This window comes from Perna viridis, chromosome 5 (assembly GCF_037379345.1).
Source record: "Perna viridis isolate PV_CMFRI_1.1 ecotype Kerala chromosome 5, ASM3737934v1, whole genome shotgun sequence".
NCBI lineage: Eukaryota > Metazoa > Mollusca > Bivalvia > Mytilida > Mytilidae > Perna > Perna viridis.
This window is the reverse complement of record NC_142449.1, coordinates 46,461,585-46,481,874: the sequence shown is the minus strand read 5'-3', so window position 1 is coordinate 46,481,874 and position 20,290 is coordinate 46,461,585. Positions and strand designations below refer to the sequence as shown.

Genomic DNA, 20,290 nt, shown 5'->3' with positions numbered 1-20,290 from the left:
GGTACTACAGATTGATGAACATCACACAACCATAAGGATAGTGTGAAGCTTTAAGTACAGATAAGAGACATGCAGATCATAAGTCATTTAATGCTAATAAAGAAACAGGTTATAATCATGTTCAATGCAGCTTAAATTGAAAAGGGCAGTTAAATCCAGGTTAAAAAAGAAGAGTCTAGCATGTTACAAACAAAGTCGAAGGCACACAATGCAAGCATTATGAATACTTAGGAAAAATTGACAAAAAAGGGCAAGGTGCTAAAGGGCAGTGTATCTGTGGGGCACATTATCTCAGTCAATTTTTTACAACTGAAAAGTACATGTATCTCCTGCCAGAATTTGTCCACATCAGATATATTCATTCCAAAACGTACAATTCCTTCCAAAAATATACTTAGAAATACATGTAATGATAAAACTTGGCTTCCAGTAAATGTATCATTAAACATTTAATCTGTGCTACATGTAGATTATTCTATTATACAGAAGTCAGATTAAAAGTGACCAAATCAATGCAACAAGTCCCATCAAGGGAGATTATTACATAATTTATGGCCACTTTCAGATAAATTCCCTTAAAAGCTACTACAAGCTCATATTCTCAATCTATCAACACAAAGAAATGGAAAACAATTTCCGATCATAATAGGCTAAAATGAATCTACTTTCAATTAATACTGGAAAATCTATTTGGTGAATTACATTACCCCCAATGTCAGAACATATTTGTCTTTATATGCCTTTAACTATTGTATTGATTGTCTATCAAATGAGTGGCCATAAAATAAACAAGATATCTTCATTATTTGTCCAATAATTCTTTCACTTGTTCCTGAGGCTTTAGAATAATTGTCTTTTTATTGACTTTGTGTACTAACATAGACCTTGTAAAGACCTCATGAAACCTTTATAGGTGAAAAAAGGCTATCTTTAGGTGAACCATGTAAGATATAAAGATGTCCCTCAGTAACACATGAACAGATAGAAAATAGTGTATCATTTTATTGATAGCCTAATATTAGGTAGAGGTAAACCATACATGTACATTTTTTGTACATGTATCCAATAGGTATTTTTTTAACTTCATGTGTATGTCTATATTTTGTACTTAAAAAATCCTTCATTCAAAGTACATATGTATAATGTAGATGTCACGTAAAACACACGTTCATGTATAGAGACTGAATCTCATACAGTCAAACTGACACATGAGGTTACCTCAATTAAACAGTCACCTTTAGGACAAGTTTCAGACCTGCCTGTTTTTCTCCCCCATACATGTACATGTATGGGGCATTTGTAATTGAAACCTTAAATCAAAGGAAAAGCATGTCACACTGTGTTTACTAGAGTCACAATGTTACAATGAAGTACAGGAAAAAATCTGCAGTTAAAGTATTTTTATATTGAGACTTCAAATTACTGTTCATTTAGAATTTTTTATACATGCATAATCATCAGTTTCAATGACTCTTCTAAAACATTTAAAAACAAATGACTGTATTTATTAAACCAAAAAACACTTGTTTATCATGGTCTTGATGATAGCAAGAAAAGGTTTTTATAAAATCTAAAGAATAATATTTCCTAAGTGGCTGAAGCAAAATCCAAAATGAAATCAACAAAGAAAAAGGTAATTTACACAAAATATACCATTAAAACATAAGAAGATCAAAACAAAGCCCATTTTATTTTCTTCTAGTAAAGTTTTGCATCTTATGAAATAAACTCCCATTCTTACATTTGTATATCTTTATGGCTCAATAGAACATATATTTTAGTGTTGTACATTGTGTGATTTTTTTTTCTTCAAATTCTTTACTAATGACTCTACATACATGTACATGTACAATGTACTATACAGTAAATTCTATTTAAGGTAAATTACAGTTTACTGTAAGTACATAGAAGTACTGGTATGACACCATCTTACAAATCTTATTAACCCTATTATAGTGCTAAGTTAATTTGATACCACCCATCTGTGAAAATTAACTACTGGTAAGTAAGTGTATTCAAACAATATAAATTGTTGAGCTTGATTGATATGAAAAAAGGGATCCAGGGCCGCTGAGTTATCAACTACATTTGTACATGTACATGTACATTCATTTATACAGAACTAGTATAGATAAGTATTACATTCTTTTTTCATACATACATGTACATGTACAATGTACTATACAAAAAAACTATCAAAACTTCGAAATAATGAATCTGATACAAATTGCATATAGTTTGTTAACTATAAATTTTAGAATTACAGTGAAATTTAAATTGAATACCCTTTTTCACTGTAAAGTTTGTTCACTTTAGACAGGTATTTGGTTCATATTAATTATCCAGGTTCAAAATACATTTACCAGTAAACTGATATTCATGAAGGAACTTTAAAAAGTGTCCAGTTGAGTCAGGTTTTTGGTTTACTTTATTCAGGGTTCAGTTCAGACAGGATTTAATGTTTGTACAATGTACCTATACTGCAAACAAGGAGCTTACAAAAGTACTCGGACTCCACTAAAAACTGGGAGCATGGACCAGGTGCACCAGTATGGTAAGCATCCTCTGCTTTTCTAGAAACACCAGCCGAGTTGCTCATAAAAAGTCAAGTCCGGGGTAAACAAACAAGGAAAGGAAAACTATGACCTGTTGAATAAATCAGTTTTCATGGTGCAGATGGATACACCATTATGATCCACGAGTTCATGATGACGACCATAAAACTTCTGTAGTGATGACTTCAATCTGGTGGCAACATAATCCTGTTCCAGAAGCCTATTTGTTAAGAGTTCTAGCACGATACAAAAAGTCTGTGTAGTTTTGGCAAGCTCTGGCATAATGTATGAGTTGTGATATGAACACTCCATACGCAGGTGCTGAAGGGATGTTGCCACAGATGAAAGGAAAGTTGACAATTCTGAAAGAAAAGTTATCACGTTTGTCGTAAAGTTTGGTCAATAGTTTTCCTTTACCATCGATTTCTAAGTGTAGGTCAAGATATGAGGCTGACTTCGCAGTGTCTGTAGTATGCTTTATCTGAAGTTCTTTGGGGTAGATGCGATGTATCAAATCCCCGAAATTAGGATTGTTTAAAGATAATTTGTCATCTACATAGCGGAAACTGAGATGAAAGGATCTAGCCAAACGATATTCTTTCTTTCGGATCAGATCAGCTATAAAGTCAGCCTTATAAGAGTGAAGGAATAGGTCAGCAAGTAAAGGAGCAGAATTTGTTCCCATTGGAATGCCGACCGTTTGTTGAAAAACACGTCCACCACACTGGGCAAACATGTTGTACATTTGGAAGATTATTTTGAATTATTTCTTACAAAGTATGAGGAATCCCTACCAAGAACTATCTATTTGTATCTAGGTGTACCATCTTCTTTGGAAAAACAACGATGTATAATGTTTTTAAGTCAAGATTTTAACTGAGTATAGGGAATAGAAGTATACAGTGTTGAAATATCATAGGTTTTAATGCTATTATATTCAGACAATAGTCAAAGTGTGAAATATCTTCTACTTGTAACAGTGTATATATGTATCAATGGTCTGAGAAAATAAGATTTTGTTCAACCTGTCTAACTTTCCAATTTAAAATTTAATCAAATAATTTTTATGTTTTAAAGATTCCTGTGCATAATTATTGTTTTGACATTAGAAACCACAAATTAACAATAGAAGGATAATACCTACCATGTAAACACTGATACTGATATTGACACTTACATGTACATGTACTTAATTAATGACTCATTGACACTATAACTTTACAATTTACCACAAAATGTAATTGCTAAAAGTACTTCAATTGCATAACGTTTCTTGACATAATCAAAGTGTTAAAATTGTCTATTATGAATAACCATGTTTACATTTTGTGGTATAAAGGATGTATACCTGGGGTAAAATAACTTTTCATTGGTGATAAATTAACATGACATCACAGATATGTCCTGTTATTTTTCATTTATGAAATTTAAAACCTTTTTAATATTAGGAGTAAAAATAACTCATTAACAATAGCAAATTATTAATTGATTATAATCTGTCACAAGCAGTGAAATTGTAAAGAGCAAGTATGTGTACATTTGTATACAATAGTCATTCAGTGATGTTGACATACTGTACATGTACACTGTACCATACACTGTACCTGCATATGTACTTACATGTACATAAAAAAGTACAAATCTTTATGGTCTACAAATTTTGATGGAAAATTTCAAGTATTCACACCTGTTTGTAATATCAATACAAAAATGAGGCTCTTGTTGGACTGTGAACATTTAAAAACAGTACATTAGTAATAACTATAAGTATTATAGGAATCATGCACACATTTGTAATGAAAATTTGGAATAGCAAAAAAAAAATTTCCATAAGGAATTTAATTTCACTTCATGGGTTGGAATTAAATTTTCCACTTGCCCTCAGATTAACATAAAAAAAATTTTGCTGATCTCCTGACACTTCACATAACATCCACAGTTACATAGAATATTTACAAACAGTAGTTTCAAAATGTGAAAAATTTTATATTGGCAAAATCCTTTGAGCTTTAACTTTACTATGTCAAAAGATTAATGTTTTGCATATTCATATTCCAAATCCATGATAAATATGGTGCTGTATATAATCACCAAACAAGTACCCTTGTTTGAGTTTATTCTTCATGGCAAAGTATACAAGTACATGTATGCCAGATCAATTTATAGGATATGATATCAATACAACTTCTACCAGGGATTTACAAGTGTATTTCTTTTTAGGGATGAGGTGACATAAACTAAGGTCAATATCCTATTAAAATTCATGGTAATACATGTATATATAAGGGGTATATAATAGAATGTCAATATTTTAGATTAAATATTGTTGAATTTCTTATTTATAAAAATCCAAATTGCATGCACTTGCTCCTCTCAAATTGTGCACAGCGAATCAGGCATTCATTTCATTTCAAATCCCACAGTAAGGTCCAAATTCATGTATATATAAGTATTCCAGAACCAACTCACCAATAATACATGTATGTAAAATATTGAAAGTGTTGCATGAAATACTTCTTAACACCTGCCATTTTCAAATCCACCTTAAAAAAAATATCCACCTGCAAAAGACATGCCACTGTTTACATATCATATAGTCTGACCTAAAAATATTACCTTTTGGAATGGCAACATGATTTACATGTATCTGAAGTTAGTTGACACCACTTTTACAAATTCCTTGCATACCTGGCAAATGCCAGGTGGGATGAATAAACAGTTTTTGCAACAACTTTACATATCAAACTTCACAAGAATTTCACTTGACTTTGGCTTTTAAGTCTTGTAATCCAAAGTGTTCATGACATCATCCATGTACAAAGAAGAAACGACACAGCTGTTCTTTGCTTTGGTCACCGGAGTTGTTGGGACAGGTGCACGGAACTTCCGGAACGGTACCGGACGATATTTTTTCCGTACTTCCTCGTTCAAACAGAAAATTTTAGTAATAGTTGGTCGACACAAAAGCTTAATAAAACCAAAATTTGAACCAACGAAAAATTTGGACTTTTGAAGAAAACCTGAACTAATTTTAATTTTAGTTTTGAGGCTTTATGTAATCTAAGAGAGAAAACTCTATTCAAAATTTTAGAATTCACGTGATATATTGATCTATCACATGACAAACGAATGGCGGCCAACACGAAAACCTTTGCAAGCAGTTTTCTACAATTTCTGTTTTTCTTTTTTAACAGTATTTCACATTCTGATGGGAAACCAAATTTTGTTATTTTACTTATGGATGATGTAAGTTTTTATGTGAAACTTGCTTTTGAGCTTGTGAAATTTTTTCATAGAATCTTCTCCAAGGCCCAGGGAGTGTAACATTCAGTTCTCTGTATCTGTATCTATATATATGTATGTATATAAGGAATAATCCAAATCTGGCTTTTACTTGACAGGGAGAGAGAAGAAGTGGTTTAGTGGTCACCGGTGAGAGCAGATTTGAAGCCGGGGGAGTTTATTGTGATGTTATCTTAGTTATCTAGTTGATTCCACTGAAACGATTGATTGTTGGTGTTTAACGTCCAAGCAGCAATATTTCTGGCCATGAACATGTATTGATGATAAAATTAAAAATGTGATGGGACATGAAGATAATATAGGGTCGACATGTTTCAATTGCCATTGAAAATTTGGAGAGGTGGGTAGGATCGGGCAGTTTAGCCTCCTGTGGCAAAGCCAAGGCTCTCTCTCTCTCCTCTCAAATACCACATCAGGGTTCTTTAATGTGTTAGGAACATGGCATTGTGGGTTTGAAAGCCACTATATATCTTAGATCTTATGAACCATTTTTGTCAGACTGGTTTCAGGTGTCCTTTTGCTTCAATGGCTGGTACCAATCCCTCAACCACCTTGCACAAGAAAATGATTCTGTGGCTTATGCGTCATTCTTTCAGTTCATTTTGTTGGAGTCTGACTAGCATGCTAGTGACCTTCCTTTGTCTCTGGATTTGAAGTCACCTATGATGAACCAGACTGCTTGTCTCTGCACTTGCTCTAGTTTGTTTTATCCCTGATTGTACATGGGTCCCACACGATAGCTCTGTATTCCATCATTGATCTTACAAGTAAGATTTACAAGTAGATGAGTGTTTTTTGCAGTTTTGTGATTCCAACGTAAAAACCAAGTGGTATTGGCTTTCTTAGTCACTTTTGCTATGTGAGTAGACCACATTAGGTCATCAGATATTTGCAAGTTATAGTTAATTTAAGTTTGTTATGTATTGGGTTACATGTACTTATGAGTCAGTAAATGGTAATTAGCTAGATCAAGATTAAGATTATTGTTGTACATATTGTATGCACAGACTTACTCTGTACCATCTGTTGATTGATCCAAGCATCACATAACAATTTATGACATTGTCCCCTCTTGAACATTACACTGATTTAATTAAATGCTTTCGACAAGTAAATATTTTGGTTTGATTGAACTTTAGGAAGTACATTTGAAAGCAATTGGTCAGAGTTAATATTTTTAGTGTTTTATTTATAAAAGGCAATAGGGCTAAATACCGGAAAAGTTAGTTGATTCATTAGTGACTCCTGTTCTTTTATTATGAAAGCGATGTTTCTGGAGTGGACTCTACTTTCAGATCCATACAAAATCTACACATTAAATATATAAAAGAAATACTAGGAGTTCACTGTGAAGCATCAAACGATGGATTCCATGCTGAGTTCAGGGATTATCCTGGGATGGGCCCTTTCAATTTTAAGGGAAAATGTGTTGAAATAGAGTTAAACTGTTCATTTATTTGGCTGGACCCCTTAATAAGGCACCAAAATAAACTGTTTATTTGTCCCTTATGACAGTATTAAAAGATTTCTGGCCCATTGAAATTTTGCATTGAAATCCCAAATATTTCCATAGGTTCCTAAATAAAATGGGCCCTTTGTCCATCTTATGGGCCCATATTTGTCTAAAGCCAGGAAAACCCATGTGAATTAAATAGAATTCCACTTACGGTAAAAGTGAAATATTATACTCTATGTTTAATTTTCTGAATCATTGATTCTGACAATTCTTAACTGAAGGATATATATTATATATTTTAAAGAAATAAAAAGAAAGTAAGCAAAATACTAAATGTCAATGACCTTGGTCTGTCATATTTACTAGTAATGAATAATATTTACCCTATCATTAATCTATGCCAAATTAGACAAACAATTTCTGATTAATGTTTACAAACTCAAAATGCAAAGATATCTGATTCTCCAAATTTTTCCAGAGTGCTTACAAAATGGATCAAAGACCTCCATGATGCTGATATTTAAAAAATAGAGAAGATCAAGTTTTATTCTATTAAAATATGAATTAGTGCTAATTTATTGATAAGTGAACGAGTTAAGACATTAAATATACCTAGAAAAGAAAGATACTGCCCCTATAAAACTCAAATGAATTAGAAAATGAAAAGCGTTTTCTTCTCAATTGCAAATCATTTGATGATCAAAGAGTTAATTTTAATGAGAAAATATCGAACATAATTGTAATAGATAAAAAAAACCAAAAAAAAACAGTCAACGTCTTTTTTTTTATTAAACCATAATTCATATAAAGCTTTCAGATTGTTTAGTGACTGATGAAAAATTAATGACAAAATCAGAACTTTTTTTATATTCCAGATGGGATGGGGTGATCTGGGAGTATTTGGAGAGTCAAATAAAGAAACACCCTATTTAGATAAGATGGCTACAGAGGGAATGCTGTTTCCTGACTTTTACTCTGCAAATCCTCTGTGCTCCCCTTGTAAGTATTATAATAAACAACTATTTTTTAGTATTGAAATGCAATTGACAACAAATTCTATACTTTAAAAAAAGAGTTAAAAGACAACAATTATTTATTTTATACAATGTATGAGCAAGACAATACTTCATACAATTGTGTTACCACAGCTATGGTGGATTACTCCATCTTCCTGCACTGGTAATTTATGTTTTCATAAAATTATTGAAAATATGTGTCAGTTTAATTTTTGTAAGCTTTTTCTTTTTTCAGCAAGGGCTGCCCTTATGTCAGGAAGATTACCAATTAGAAATGGATTCTACACAACTAATGCACATGCAAGAAATGGTAACTTGATTGAAGAATTAACAAAATTCCTTAACAAATCAATGAAGTTGACTATATTAGATTCCTACTAGTCAGATCATTTGAAGAGTTATCAAGGGAACCAAGATTCTAGTGGAAATCTGAAGAATGTAATCCAGGGAAAAAAGACCAGACATGGAAAACAGACAAACACAACAAAGAACATAAAGTAACTAAAATAATACATACGAAGTAACAAAAGTGAATGACGAACTTGGACTCAACTAAAAACTGGAAGCATGGACCAGGTGATTATTTATCATTTATCAATAAATGATAAATAATCTTGTGTTTTGCTAAACATAAGTAACCAAAGGTGTGTAAATGTATGAATCTTATTGTGTGTAAGCAAAGATGTCAAATTTGATATACCTTGTGTGTCTAAAAATCTTTTTGCCTGTAATGTGATTCAGTGAACATATAAAAACTTCCATTTCTTGAAGTATTTTTGGGCACAGAGTTCTATCAATAAAATGAAAGCCAATAGTGTTGAAACCCATTATAAAAAAAGGCTGACCAGAAAAACAAAAAGATAATTTCTAGAGTGTCCCCATGTCCTATACAATGTATGTAGTATTTTTTTTTTGTATTACAGCTTACACCCCACAGATAATAACTGGAGGAATACCTGACAGTGAGATACTACTTCCCGAGGTTCTTAAAAAACAGGGATATAGAAACAAGATAGTTGGAAAATGGTACTAAATAGTTTTTATTTTTTTTTGATACTCACTCTGTTGCAAACTTTGTGTACAGGAATACCCATTTTTTAATGAACATGTCTCAATATCTGGTAAGTGCAACTCTTCCTGAAAGGAAAATGAAATTTTATGTAAATATGGAAGACTGGTAACACAGATAATACACCAGAGATGCTCATTAATGATGATTGTATTTATAGGACCATTCTTATAAGGGGAAATAATCCCGGTAAATAATCTTACATAATAAACACTTTCATTTTTCAGGCGTTTTGTATTTCTAGTTTTATTGATAAAGAGATTTATTATTGATCATATAAAAATGATAGATCTTCCAAATAGGGTAAAATTGGCTTTTACAGTAATCAAGACAAAACTCTTTTTAATTGGGAATAATTGATTTTTACTTTATACAGTTCTCTTTACAGGTCAAAGACTATGTTTTATATAATTTTTTTTTTCATAAAAAAATATAAGACATTTATGTAAAATGAAAAACTTTTCAATAGATGTTGATATTGGGGTTTGCATTGTTTACAGCATTGATAATACAATGTTTTTTTTCTTATACTACAGGCATTTAGGTCATAGACCACAGTATCACCCACTAAAGCATGGATTTGATGAATGGTTCGGAGCACCAAACTGTCATTTTGGACCGTACAATGATAAGGATATGCCTAATATACCTGTATATAAGGATGCTGAAATGGCAGGAAGGTTAATTTCAAAGTGTGATTTTTTTAAATATTACAATGATTTAAGTTTGCAATATGAAATGTAACTTTTAAAACTGCCTTTACTAACGTGAGATTTAATCTCTGTATCACAATATGATACACTTAATGTTAGCTCCAAAATATTAAAATTGCAAGTATATGCAATAAATAATTCCCTGAGAAATCGGATTTTTCAGAATAATCATGTGTGCCAAAGGTCACCTGAATATAGCTGAAATATTGCTGCTCGGACGTTAAACCCCAACAAACAAAACAAACAAGTGTGCTAAAGGCATAAGCCTTTAACTTAGAATCTAGAAATTTTAAGGCAGCCTTAATTCTTCTTCCCTCTGTGGAATTTTGTATGAAGAATAAAGAAATCATAGGCAACTACTCGGTCTTGGGATTATTAGGTAAACGCGAGCCTTTAATTCGAAAGAATTCAGCAATCCCTCACTCTGCTTATTTCTTGTTGAAAATAAATAACAATGGAACCTAAATTTGTTGTTTTACATTGATTGCATTTTTGTATATGAACATGTACATGTATACCTATGGCTTAAGCTTTCAGTTAAAAATAGAGAAATATTAAGGCATTCTAAATTCTTCCGCCCTTTATGAGTTCGTATATTGGTTATTTTGCATTGGCAGGTATTATGAGGAATTTCCTATCAATAGAAAGACAGGAGAATCAAACCTTACAGCACTGTATTTAAATGTAAGCTTCTACTGTCAGTAACATTTTGAACATCACATGTCATAGTAGAAAAATAAAACTTGTATGGAAAATCAGTTCGTAAATTTGAAAGTAGCTAAAAATAGATGTTGATTTATTGTATACCATTTGTTTTCCATGAATATTTTTTTTTTAATGTATGATATTTTTTAAGCCAATTTTAAAAAAGATGCTGAGTTGCAATTATAGTGAGTTAGTTTAAATCTGTTAAATAGTTAGTATTTCTAATGCAGAACCAGTTACAAAATTAAAAATCTCTTTATATCTAAATAATAAAGGAGGGAAATCTAAGTATTTTTGATTATTGGTTGTCGCTCTACCTTGTCCTTTCAGGAAGCAGTCAACTTTATACAGAAACAAGCAGTAAAGAAGGAGCCATTTTTCTTGTACTGGGCTGCTGATGCCACACATGAACCACTGTATGCTTCTGCCAAGTTTCTAGGTACTAGTAGGAGAGGCCGGTAGGTCACAAGCAGATTCAAGAAGGGGGCATCTTGTTCACACCCCTAGGGGCAGTTCAAGTCACTTTGAAAAGGAAGGATGCCAGCTGGGGTTCCTGAGGAATAAGGGGTTTTACAAATTATTTGCCATTTACTGTTAATTTTACACATGAAAATGACAAATTTTCCAATCAAAAGGAACCCACCCACCCCCTGTACCCCCTTTGGATCTGCCACTGTCCCCTAAATGTCATGTTTCTCTTTTTTGTCCATCTCCTGAACATGATTTTTTGTTTACTCCCTGAAATATATTATTGCAGACACATTCACTAATAGAGAAGATTGGTTCTAAGTATCTTATATGGTATTTTATAAACTACCAAACAAAAAGATCTTATATACTGTAAACCTTCAAGCTTTCAAGTTGTCATTTTTATTGTGTTTTGTGCATCTTTAAAAATGATGTCATCTGTAAAATTGTATAACAATTTTCTTTTATAAAAGTATTCAGTGCAGCTTTAATTATATGTTACAATTCTTACTCTAAAATAGTGGCATTAGGTAAGCTTCATATCAGAAGAATTTCTTTATCAATGAGCAGACATGATTTTACCAAAAAAAAGAAAAATAGGAGAAATTGTAAGTAAATTTACTGAAAATGAAACTGTGATGAAAATTTCCAAATGATTTGATATATGGCCTTTTCATAGTCAGAAGTATGGGGTATGTTATATCTCATATCTCATATTCTTTTATTGAACATAAGAGGTTAAGAGCATTTCCTGGGTAATTTAGCCTATGACCTCACATGAATGATTTTTTTTCCTGTACATACACTTTACACTATGTATAACAGGTATGGAGATGCTGTGAGAGAGTTGGATTATTCAGTTGGACAGATTCTACAGTCACTGAAGGATAATGGTGTAGATAAGAATACTCTGGTTTTTTTTACCTCTGATAATGGTGCTGCTACTTATGCTAAAACTAGTGGTAGGTGCAAATTAACTAAAAAAATACAATCTCTTTTTAGGTAAATGTTTATTTGCAATGTTAAGTCAGTTAATGGGGAATTCTATTCAATATTTATCAGTAAATGGTCAGTTTTGTTGTTCTTTATCTCAGATTGTTATCTCATTCAAAGTACTGGAATTCTGAATCTCAGCTTTCCAATGAAAACTGCCTTCAGTTTTTTGAAAGTAACTTCTCAAAATACAAAATAGTGATTTATTAACAATTAAGGTGGAAGCAATGGTCCATTTTTGTGTGGGAAACAAACAACATTTGAAGGTGGTATGAGAGAGCCTACTATAGCCTGGTGGCCAGGAGTTATCAAGTCTGGACAGGTTCGTCTTGGCATGTCTGAATTCTAAATTGCACAGTTGATTTCTGTGAATTCAGAAAATTTTGTGAATAAAATTCAGTTTCTGTTGTCAAGCCATATTTTCCTACTTTTAATTGAATGAAAGTCAATTTTTGGTTGACATTTTGGGTAAATTGCTTATTAAATAAAATCGGGATAGTTTACTTTCTGAATTCTCAGAACTTCTGACTGTAATAACATGTATGTATGAGCCCTTACATATATCTTATACAGAAGCATTTTAAAAGTTTTAGAACTTAGTATGTTTTTTCCATAGCCATGTAAAAATTTAGTGTCTTTTAAAAGGTGGTAGCAATGGTCCATTTCTATGTGGTAAAGAAACCACATATGAAGGTGGAATGAGGGAACCTACTATTGCATGGTGGCCTGGTACCATTCTCCCTGGACAGGTCTGTAATCATGATATTTTGAAATGATTTTACTAACCACTAAAGGAAGGTTCATATTTAATTTGGACTATGTGTCCCCTACTGTTTTAGAAAAAGGGTAAAAATAGGTGTTTTATTACAACCCATTTAGAAAGTGTTTTTTCCTTCTAATTTTAACTATTTTTTGCATTTTATTCTGGTAAACACATGTGACAGCAGATTTTAAGTGTTATGGACCATTATCAATTTATAGGGGGTCAAAGTTAGGCAACACCTAAAAAAATAACTTTTTAATTTTTGGATTCCTCATATAAATTCCTGCCTACCCATTTATTGTGTCCATAATAAATTGTAAGTCCTTGTGCTTAAGTGTGTCAAAAACTAATATTGGGTCCACACTTGCCCAAACTGTTCAGGATTCGACCACGGTAGTGGTATCATGCTGCACTCATCAATGCTTTTCATTTTCATTTTTTTTGGGAGCACAGGTTTGCCTTTACTTTCACTAAATCATTGGTTTCTGAGTGTTTTTTCATGCACATGTTAGCAACATTTTGTATGATACATTTATAACTATTTTTGTGGTTACCATATTGCTGGCTGGCTTCTGTTAACAACTAGGTTGACCATAGGCATTGAAGAATGCAGAAATGCTGTGTTGTTGCAAATGCCAGAAAGACTATGATAAAATATACTTTAATATTTAACCAGAAAGTACCCATTTTTATTTTTTTATGTTAAGATAGCAGATAAAATGGCATAGGGTCAGAAGAAAAATGGTCTCAGTTGGGTAACTGTAAACAGATATATTTCTTTCTTGGCCTAATGAGTATAGTAAAGGCAAAATTAAAATTTTGGCAAAACATGGATTACCTATGGACACTCAAAGCAGAATGGAAATGTAGGGAGCCCTTGAAATTAATCATTCCTTTGTTTGTGTTCCAGACGGTCGTATATGTCTTTATTTTAGGTGGTTTTCATTTGTTCAGACTAGCAAGATGACAAGCACACAATTAGAGGAAAAAAATTAGACTGTATTTTGAGATTTTACCATTACACTCTTTTCAACTCATACATTTAATGAGAATTGATACTACATTTGTCTTAGTTACAATCTTTAGTAACAAACTTGTACAAAAAACAATGTAGTACTACTGTCTGTTATTCAATATCATATGATATACTTTAAAATCAAGTGCTTCTCTGGGTTTTTCTAAATGTGGTACATTATTATCATTCTGTAAATCTTGAAATCTTTAATTTAGAAGTTAAGGTAATTTGCCAAGTTAGAGGATAGCATGCTTTGTCTTCTCTTGTTCTTTTTTATTAATATTGACAAAAAATTAGGTTGAAAAAAGAGACAAATACATAGCAGTAAAAACATCTTGTTTCTAATTTAATTTTATTGTGATTATAAATGATAAAGTGTGAACATTTCATCTCTTTCTTAACAGAAATGACTTCAACACAGCATGGATTGGACTTTGTTTTTTTTTTTTTTGTTAAGGTTTTTTTGTGTGAAATTTTTAATAATGTTAGATCCAGTTTCTTGTTCACCATGGACAACTGAAAAAAAAGTAACAAAAAGCCTGCAACAGCTGTAATGTAGGCCATATTATTGTGGGTATTTCCAGGTATCTCACCAAATAGGTTCATTGATGGATTTCTATAGCACTTTTATTGAGCTAGCTGGAGGGGTGGTACCATCAGATAGACTGATTGATGGAGTAAGTCTTAAAAGTACTCTCCTTAACAACACAGAATTTGAAAGGTTTGTATTCATATCAAAGGTTGGGTGATCATTATAACACATGCATATCAATTATTTAAGAAATAATTTTCGGAAACTCCATTTTACCATTGTTTACCACAACTATTTATGTTGCACTGTTTTACTACCAGCGATAGGGGTTAAATAATGACATAATTGGTCAGGCCATGGTAAAACAATGATAAAATGGAGTTTCTGTGATTTATTTCCATTGTAATAGGACTAGTTTCGTCATATTTTTGAATAGATACAGCCTATGTGTGCACAAAATGTTGGTCATGTGTTTATCACTTTCTTACCTTGGCTGTGGTCTAAATAGTTTTAAAACACGTCATATTAGAATTGTTCCTCCACAATACAATGCAGTAACTTAGAAAATCAAGAGGTTCATCTATCAAACCTTGAAGTATTCATTTATCTCAATGACTGGCTAATATTGTGAGAGTTACCCTAGTTGGAAATTTAATTTCTTCTTAATATGTTCAAAAATTAATTTCAAACTGATTAATACCAAATGTTACAATAATGAATCTATTTGATGATTTTGGTGAGGAATATAGAAAACTGTTCTTTCATAATACCCTGTGAGTAAGAGAGATATTGGATGAATGTCTTGTCCTTCCTGTCCATCACTCTTTTGGTTTTAAGGATGATAATTCAAAAAATGCTCTATTAAATTGTATTTAAATATAACAGTGATTTGGACCCTAAAATATAGGAATAATATGCTGGAGGTATACATGTATATTTCATTTATTATTCTGGCGTTATAGCCCTTTTTCACTTGAAATAAAAACAAAAAACAAAAAACAAAAACAACAGATTAAATAAAATCCCTCCTATACTACAGTCACCTTTGCCATCCTTTTTTCCATGTGTACATCTAACAATAACTTTGGTACCTTCCATTGATTTCACGTTTTGTATATGACTTTGACATGATGAATTGTTGCATTCCACATGAAGTTTTGTATTATGTTAAAGCAAGGAAAGTTGCTAATACATGTTAATAGGTTTTAATCTTGTATAAAATTCAGACATTGCAAAATTCCTTTTAAACATAGTTTTTTTTCTATTTTACCATCAGTAATATATTTCAAATTTACTGAATAAGACCTTACACTAAGTGTTTGTTGATGTTGCTAACTGAGAAAAACTTCTTGTTTTTTAGACCCCTATATTATTACAGAGGTAATGAGCTGATGGCTGTCAGAGTTGGGGAATATAAAGCACATCTATGGACTTGGACTAATTCTGTTGAGGAATTTAATCAAGTGAGTTTTTAGAAATGAAATGAATTTCATAAATATATAAGTTATAAAAATCTCTTTAGATGATCAACAAGACCATACTTTTTAGGAACCAGAATTTAGAATTGTTGTACAGAAGAATTGGAAAATGTAGTCGAAGAAAAGCACATGTACTGGTAGTTGTAAAAGATTCTAAATATTATTGAAAATGAATCCTCATAATTATATAGTAAGTAAGAACGAAAGGTACTGTAATTTTTTTAGGATGCTAATTGTAGTGAACTTAAGTAATCTGTCTTAAAACAGCAAAATGAATTCTGCAAAATGTTTAGTCTTGGCTTAAGTTCTTACATAGCATTGGCCAAAATTAGAAACTTCAAAATTTTTTGTATACCTTTTTGCCTCAAAATCTCAAAATTTTACAATGCCAAAATAACCAACCATATAGAAAGTCACTAAGTTTAGCATGGTAAAACAAGAATTATTTTTCAGGGTATAAATTTTTGTCCTGGAGAAGAGATAGAAGGTGTAACAACACATCAACAGACCAACTATACGCAGCAGCCTTTGTTATTTCATATAGGCAGAGATCCTGGGGAGAAATACATTATACAGTAAGTAGGCAGTGATCTGTGGGAGAAATATATTGTACAGTAAGTAGAATTCATGTAGGCAGAGATCCAGGGGAGAAATACATTATATAGTATCGGTAAGTAGAATTCATGCAGGCAGAGATCCTGGGGAGAAATACATTATACAATGAGTAGAATTCATGTAGGCAGAGATCCTGGGGAGAAATACATTATACAATGAGTAGAATTCATGCAGGCAGAGATCCTGGGGAGAAATACATTATACAATGAGTAGAATTCATGTAGGCAGAGATCCTGGGGAGAAATACATTATATAGTATCGGTAAGTAGAATTCATGCAGGCAGAGAACCTGGGGAGAAATACAATATACAGTGAGTAGAATTCATGCAGGCAGAGATCCTGGGGAGAAATACATTATACAATGAGTAGAATTCATGCAGGCAGAGATCCTGGGGAGAAATACAATATACAGTGAGTAGAATTCATGTAGGCAGAGATCCTGGGGAGAAATACATTATACAATGAGTAGAATTCATGTAGGCAGAGATCCTGGGGAGAAATATGTCATCCAATGAGTAGAATTCATGTAGGCAGAGATCCTGGGGAGAAATACATTATACAATGAGTAGAATTCATGTAGGCAGAGATCCTGGGGAGAAATACATTATACAATGAGTAGAATTCATGTAGGCAGAGATCCTGGGGAGAAATACATTATACAATGAGTAGAATTCATGTAGGCAGAGATCCTGGGGAGAAATATATTATACAACGAGTAGAATTCATGTAGGCAGAGATCCTGGGGAGAAATACATTATACAACGAGTAGAATTCATGTAGGCAGAGATCCTGGGGAGAAATACATTATACAACGAGTAGAATTCATGCAGGCAGAGATCCTGGGGAGAAATACATTATACAACGAGTAGAATTCATGCAGGCAGAGATCCTGGGGAGAAATACATTATACAATGAGTAGAATTCATGCAGGCAGAGATCCTGGGGAGAAATATGTCATCCAATTAGTAGAATTAATAGACAGCAACTGATTTGCTGTGCAAAACATGTAGTGCAAATATGGAAAATTAAAATTTGGGACAACTGGGCTCCCTAACAATTTGTACAATGTCTCCAATGACCTAGATTGCCAACCAACTTCTGATAAGTGACAAATATATCCATATGGCCTTCATATCATGGTTATTTTTTCATAGAATGCACTTTATAAAGATGATTTACTCATTGTCTTTTTAAAACAATTGTTGAATACGGGTGGTAGTTAAGACTGGTTTGACTATAGTTTCACATACGCATGGCCTAAAATATAGTGATTTTCAAATTTTTAATGGGTTAATACCATTATTTTATAGTACATTTTATTCATTTCATGTGGCATATAAGAACTTCATTTATCAAAACATGGTTAGCTATGATAATTGTACAGATGATTTTTGATTGAAATGTTTTAGTCCATCAACGTATGAATACAGATCTGTGATACCATGGATCATGTTGTATGTGACTGATCATAAGAAGAACTTGATTCCAGGCAAACCACAACTGAATATCTGTGATAAATCTGTTATGGTAAATACATGTGCATGAATTTATAATACCATCTTGATGATATATTTTTAAACTTAAAAGCCTAGTTTTTGGTTACTAATAGTGTAATAACAATATTAACAAACAAACCAATTGATAGTTTTGGTTTTGAGTACTTCTTGTATACAATATTTTTTTTGGATTGAGATCTTCCTAATGATGTTTGATTCTAATGCTGCTGAACAGAGGTTACTCCTTGACAAACTAGTAGTACAGCATATCGAAATTTGCAAAATATATGATTGGTATTTTTGTATTTTTTCTAGGCAATAATAATAAAACTTTGAACCAGGAAATTAGCCTTTGAAAGTCCTAATTATATAATTATTTTGAATTTTTAATCATTATTTATTTAAGAAATGTGTCTAACTTTTAACTGGTTATACTAAATAATCTGGTTTGTGTCAGTTAAGTGTAAACTGATCCAAATCAGGTTATTTCATATAATCTGTTAAAACATTAGAAACATTCATTGTAATTTAATTTCTAATGGACTGCAGTCCTAATATTGATTATTGATTAATAATCAAATTTAAATTTGCCTAGAATTATTTGAATCACAGTGTGTGGACATTAATAACGTCACAGTACTGAGTTTGCTCAAAGAGAACCAACCAGTCAGAAAGTTTAGGAATTGAATTAAATTATAACCCTGTGATTTTCTGGTTTTTGATTCTTCAGGATCAAAATACCTTATGTCAACAGTCCATCACTAGAACTTCCCTACTATTTCTGAACACTACACAAACATATAATCTAATTTTTCTATAGAATTGGTCTCCACCTGGTTGTGAGAAATTTAAATGTCTCCAAGGACCTCCTCCAAAACCATATGATTGTACTTGGCCACACTGACCTGTGAAATAGGACCAACACTGAACCTGTCTATTGGAACCAAAGAACCAACATGTATACATTCCAGTTTGGTTCTCTGTAGGACATGTTAATTAGTGCAATATACAAACATTGTGATATATAGGACTTTCCAATATATAATTTTATTATTAATATTTTGTTGAGATTGGACAGTAAATTGGGATATTTTATTTTTCTGGTTATTTTGGCAGTTTTCTCTCAAAATGTGCATGTTTAATGTTTGGAGTGTTCAATTTTGTTGTATTCAGAATGATAAGTGTTTTATTTTTGCATTATCTTCATTGTGGAATCAAACTATCCTTTATTATCCTAAAAAGAATCTATCACTACCAGTGTCATATTCATTACTATGTTTTGTCTGGGTCATTTAATTGCTATGCAGACATATTTTACCATATTAACCTTGTTTTTGTCCACACCTATCATTAGTACTTAGCTAATCTGATCATTTCTGTAGTGCCTGGTGTACAACTTTACATGTGTTATTTTATTGCGTTTAATATTGTTTTGCTAAATAGAAACCAAAAAGGGATATTAAGAACAATAACTTGGAAGCACAAATTGGATTGGAATAAGTGTAAATTCACAAAATGGTGGAAGAATCCCTAGCATTTAATGATAACGATAGACATAAGATTTTTTTTTTACTGATTTTCTTATTACTATCTTTTTTATTTTATTTTTCATTGTTTTATATGCATTTTTAAATTTTTTTTTTTTTTATTTCTTACTATACTCGGCGTCACATAAATAACATACGGTTAAAATTTGAATAAAAATATTTTCAACGACTTTATTGACACCTACCGTCGTTTAAATTGTCTCAAATGACTTGCTCATTCGTTTAGCCAAACGGCTTCTCCCTAAACATTGAATCGTTAAATTCATGTCCGATTTTAATTTTCGGTGCCAATATTTACATTGTAAAAAGTCGGCCATGTTTACAGTGATCGGATTGCTAGGAGATGTTGTTTACGTTTAAATGGTTTGTCCAAAAACCGAAGAACCCAGAATACATTTCGGCGTTAGTTCGGAAATTTCGGATTTAGTCTACGCAAACAACGTACAATGCCGAGAAGTTGATCAAGCAGACGAACTCCAGTTTTTATTATCCAAACTGAGAAGAATATCATAGTGTGAGAAAATGGTTAATAGGAGGAGAAATTTTGAGGTAGAGAATCTCCAAAT

At 32.0% G+C, this 20,290-nt stretch overlaps 2 protein-coding genes across 4 annotated transcripts in view; one reads left to right on the top strand and one right to left on the bottom strand.

Annotated features, from left to right (window-relative positions):
* LOC148617961 (breast cancer anti-estrogen resistance protein 1-like) overlaps nt 1-5,520 on the bottom strand; it is a 48,046-nt gene extending 42,526 nt beyond the window's left edge. The window contains exon 1 of the mRNA XM_088585650.1: nt 5,172-5,520. Coding sequence (XP_088441776.1) covers nt 5,172-5,189 — 18 coding nt within the window. The 5' untranslated portion in view covers nt 5,190-5,520. The remainder of the gene's footprint in view (nt 1-5,171) is intronic.
* A 131-nt stretch (nt 5,521-5,651) lies between these two features.
* Nucleotides 5,652-19,461, top strand: LOC148617960 (N-acetylgalactosamine-6-sulfatase-like). 3 transcript variants are annotated; one of them, XM_088585655.1, is made up of 14 exons: nt 5,652-5,801; nt 8,190-8,313; nt 8,566-8,640; nt 9,254-9,356; nt 9,936-10,079; nt 10,730-10,796; nt 11,148-11,275; nt 12,111-12,247; nt 12,924-13,027; nt 14,641-14,777; nt 15,949-16,051; nt 16,520-16,641; nt 18,091-18,208; nt 18,998-19,461. In XM_088585655.1, exons 1-14 carry the CDS (start codon nt 5,685-5,687, stop codon nt 19,079-19,081), a joined length of 1,563 nt encoding a protein of 520 aa, XP_088441781.1. In that variant the 5' UTR covers nt 5,652-5,684; the 3' UTR covers nt 19,082-19,461. The 3 variants fall into 3 exon arrangements, with proteins under 3 accessions (XP_088441781.1, XP_088441782.1, XP_088441780.1); XM_088585656.1 differs by lacking the exon at nt 12,924-13,027 and adding an exon at nt 12,497-12,600 and having other exon boundaries at nt 15,967-16,051; XM_088585654.1 differs by lacking the exon at nt 12,924-13,027 and adding an exon at nt 12,497-12,600.
* The last annotated feature ends 829 nt before the right edge of the window (nt 19,462-20,290 follow it).

Bases quoted from the DNA above. Each gene is read 5' to 3' on its own strand.
- LOC148617960 (XM_088585655.1), top strand. From the start codon at position 5,685: ATGGCGGCCAACACGAAAACCTTTGCAAGCAGTTTTCTACAATTTCTG. The intron at 8,314-8,565 runs GTAAGTATTATA...TTCTTTTTTCAG, and splicing joins AAATCCTCTGTGCTCCCCTT to CAAGGGCTGCCCTTATGTCA. The intron at 16,642-18,090 runs GTAAGTAGGCAG...GAAATGTTTTAG, and splicing joins GGGGAGAAATACATTATACA to TCCATCAACGTATGAATACA.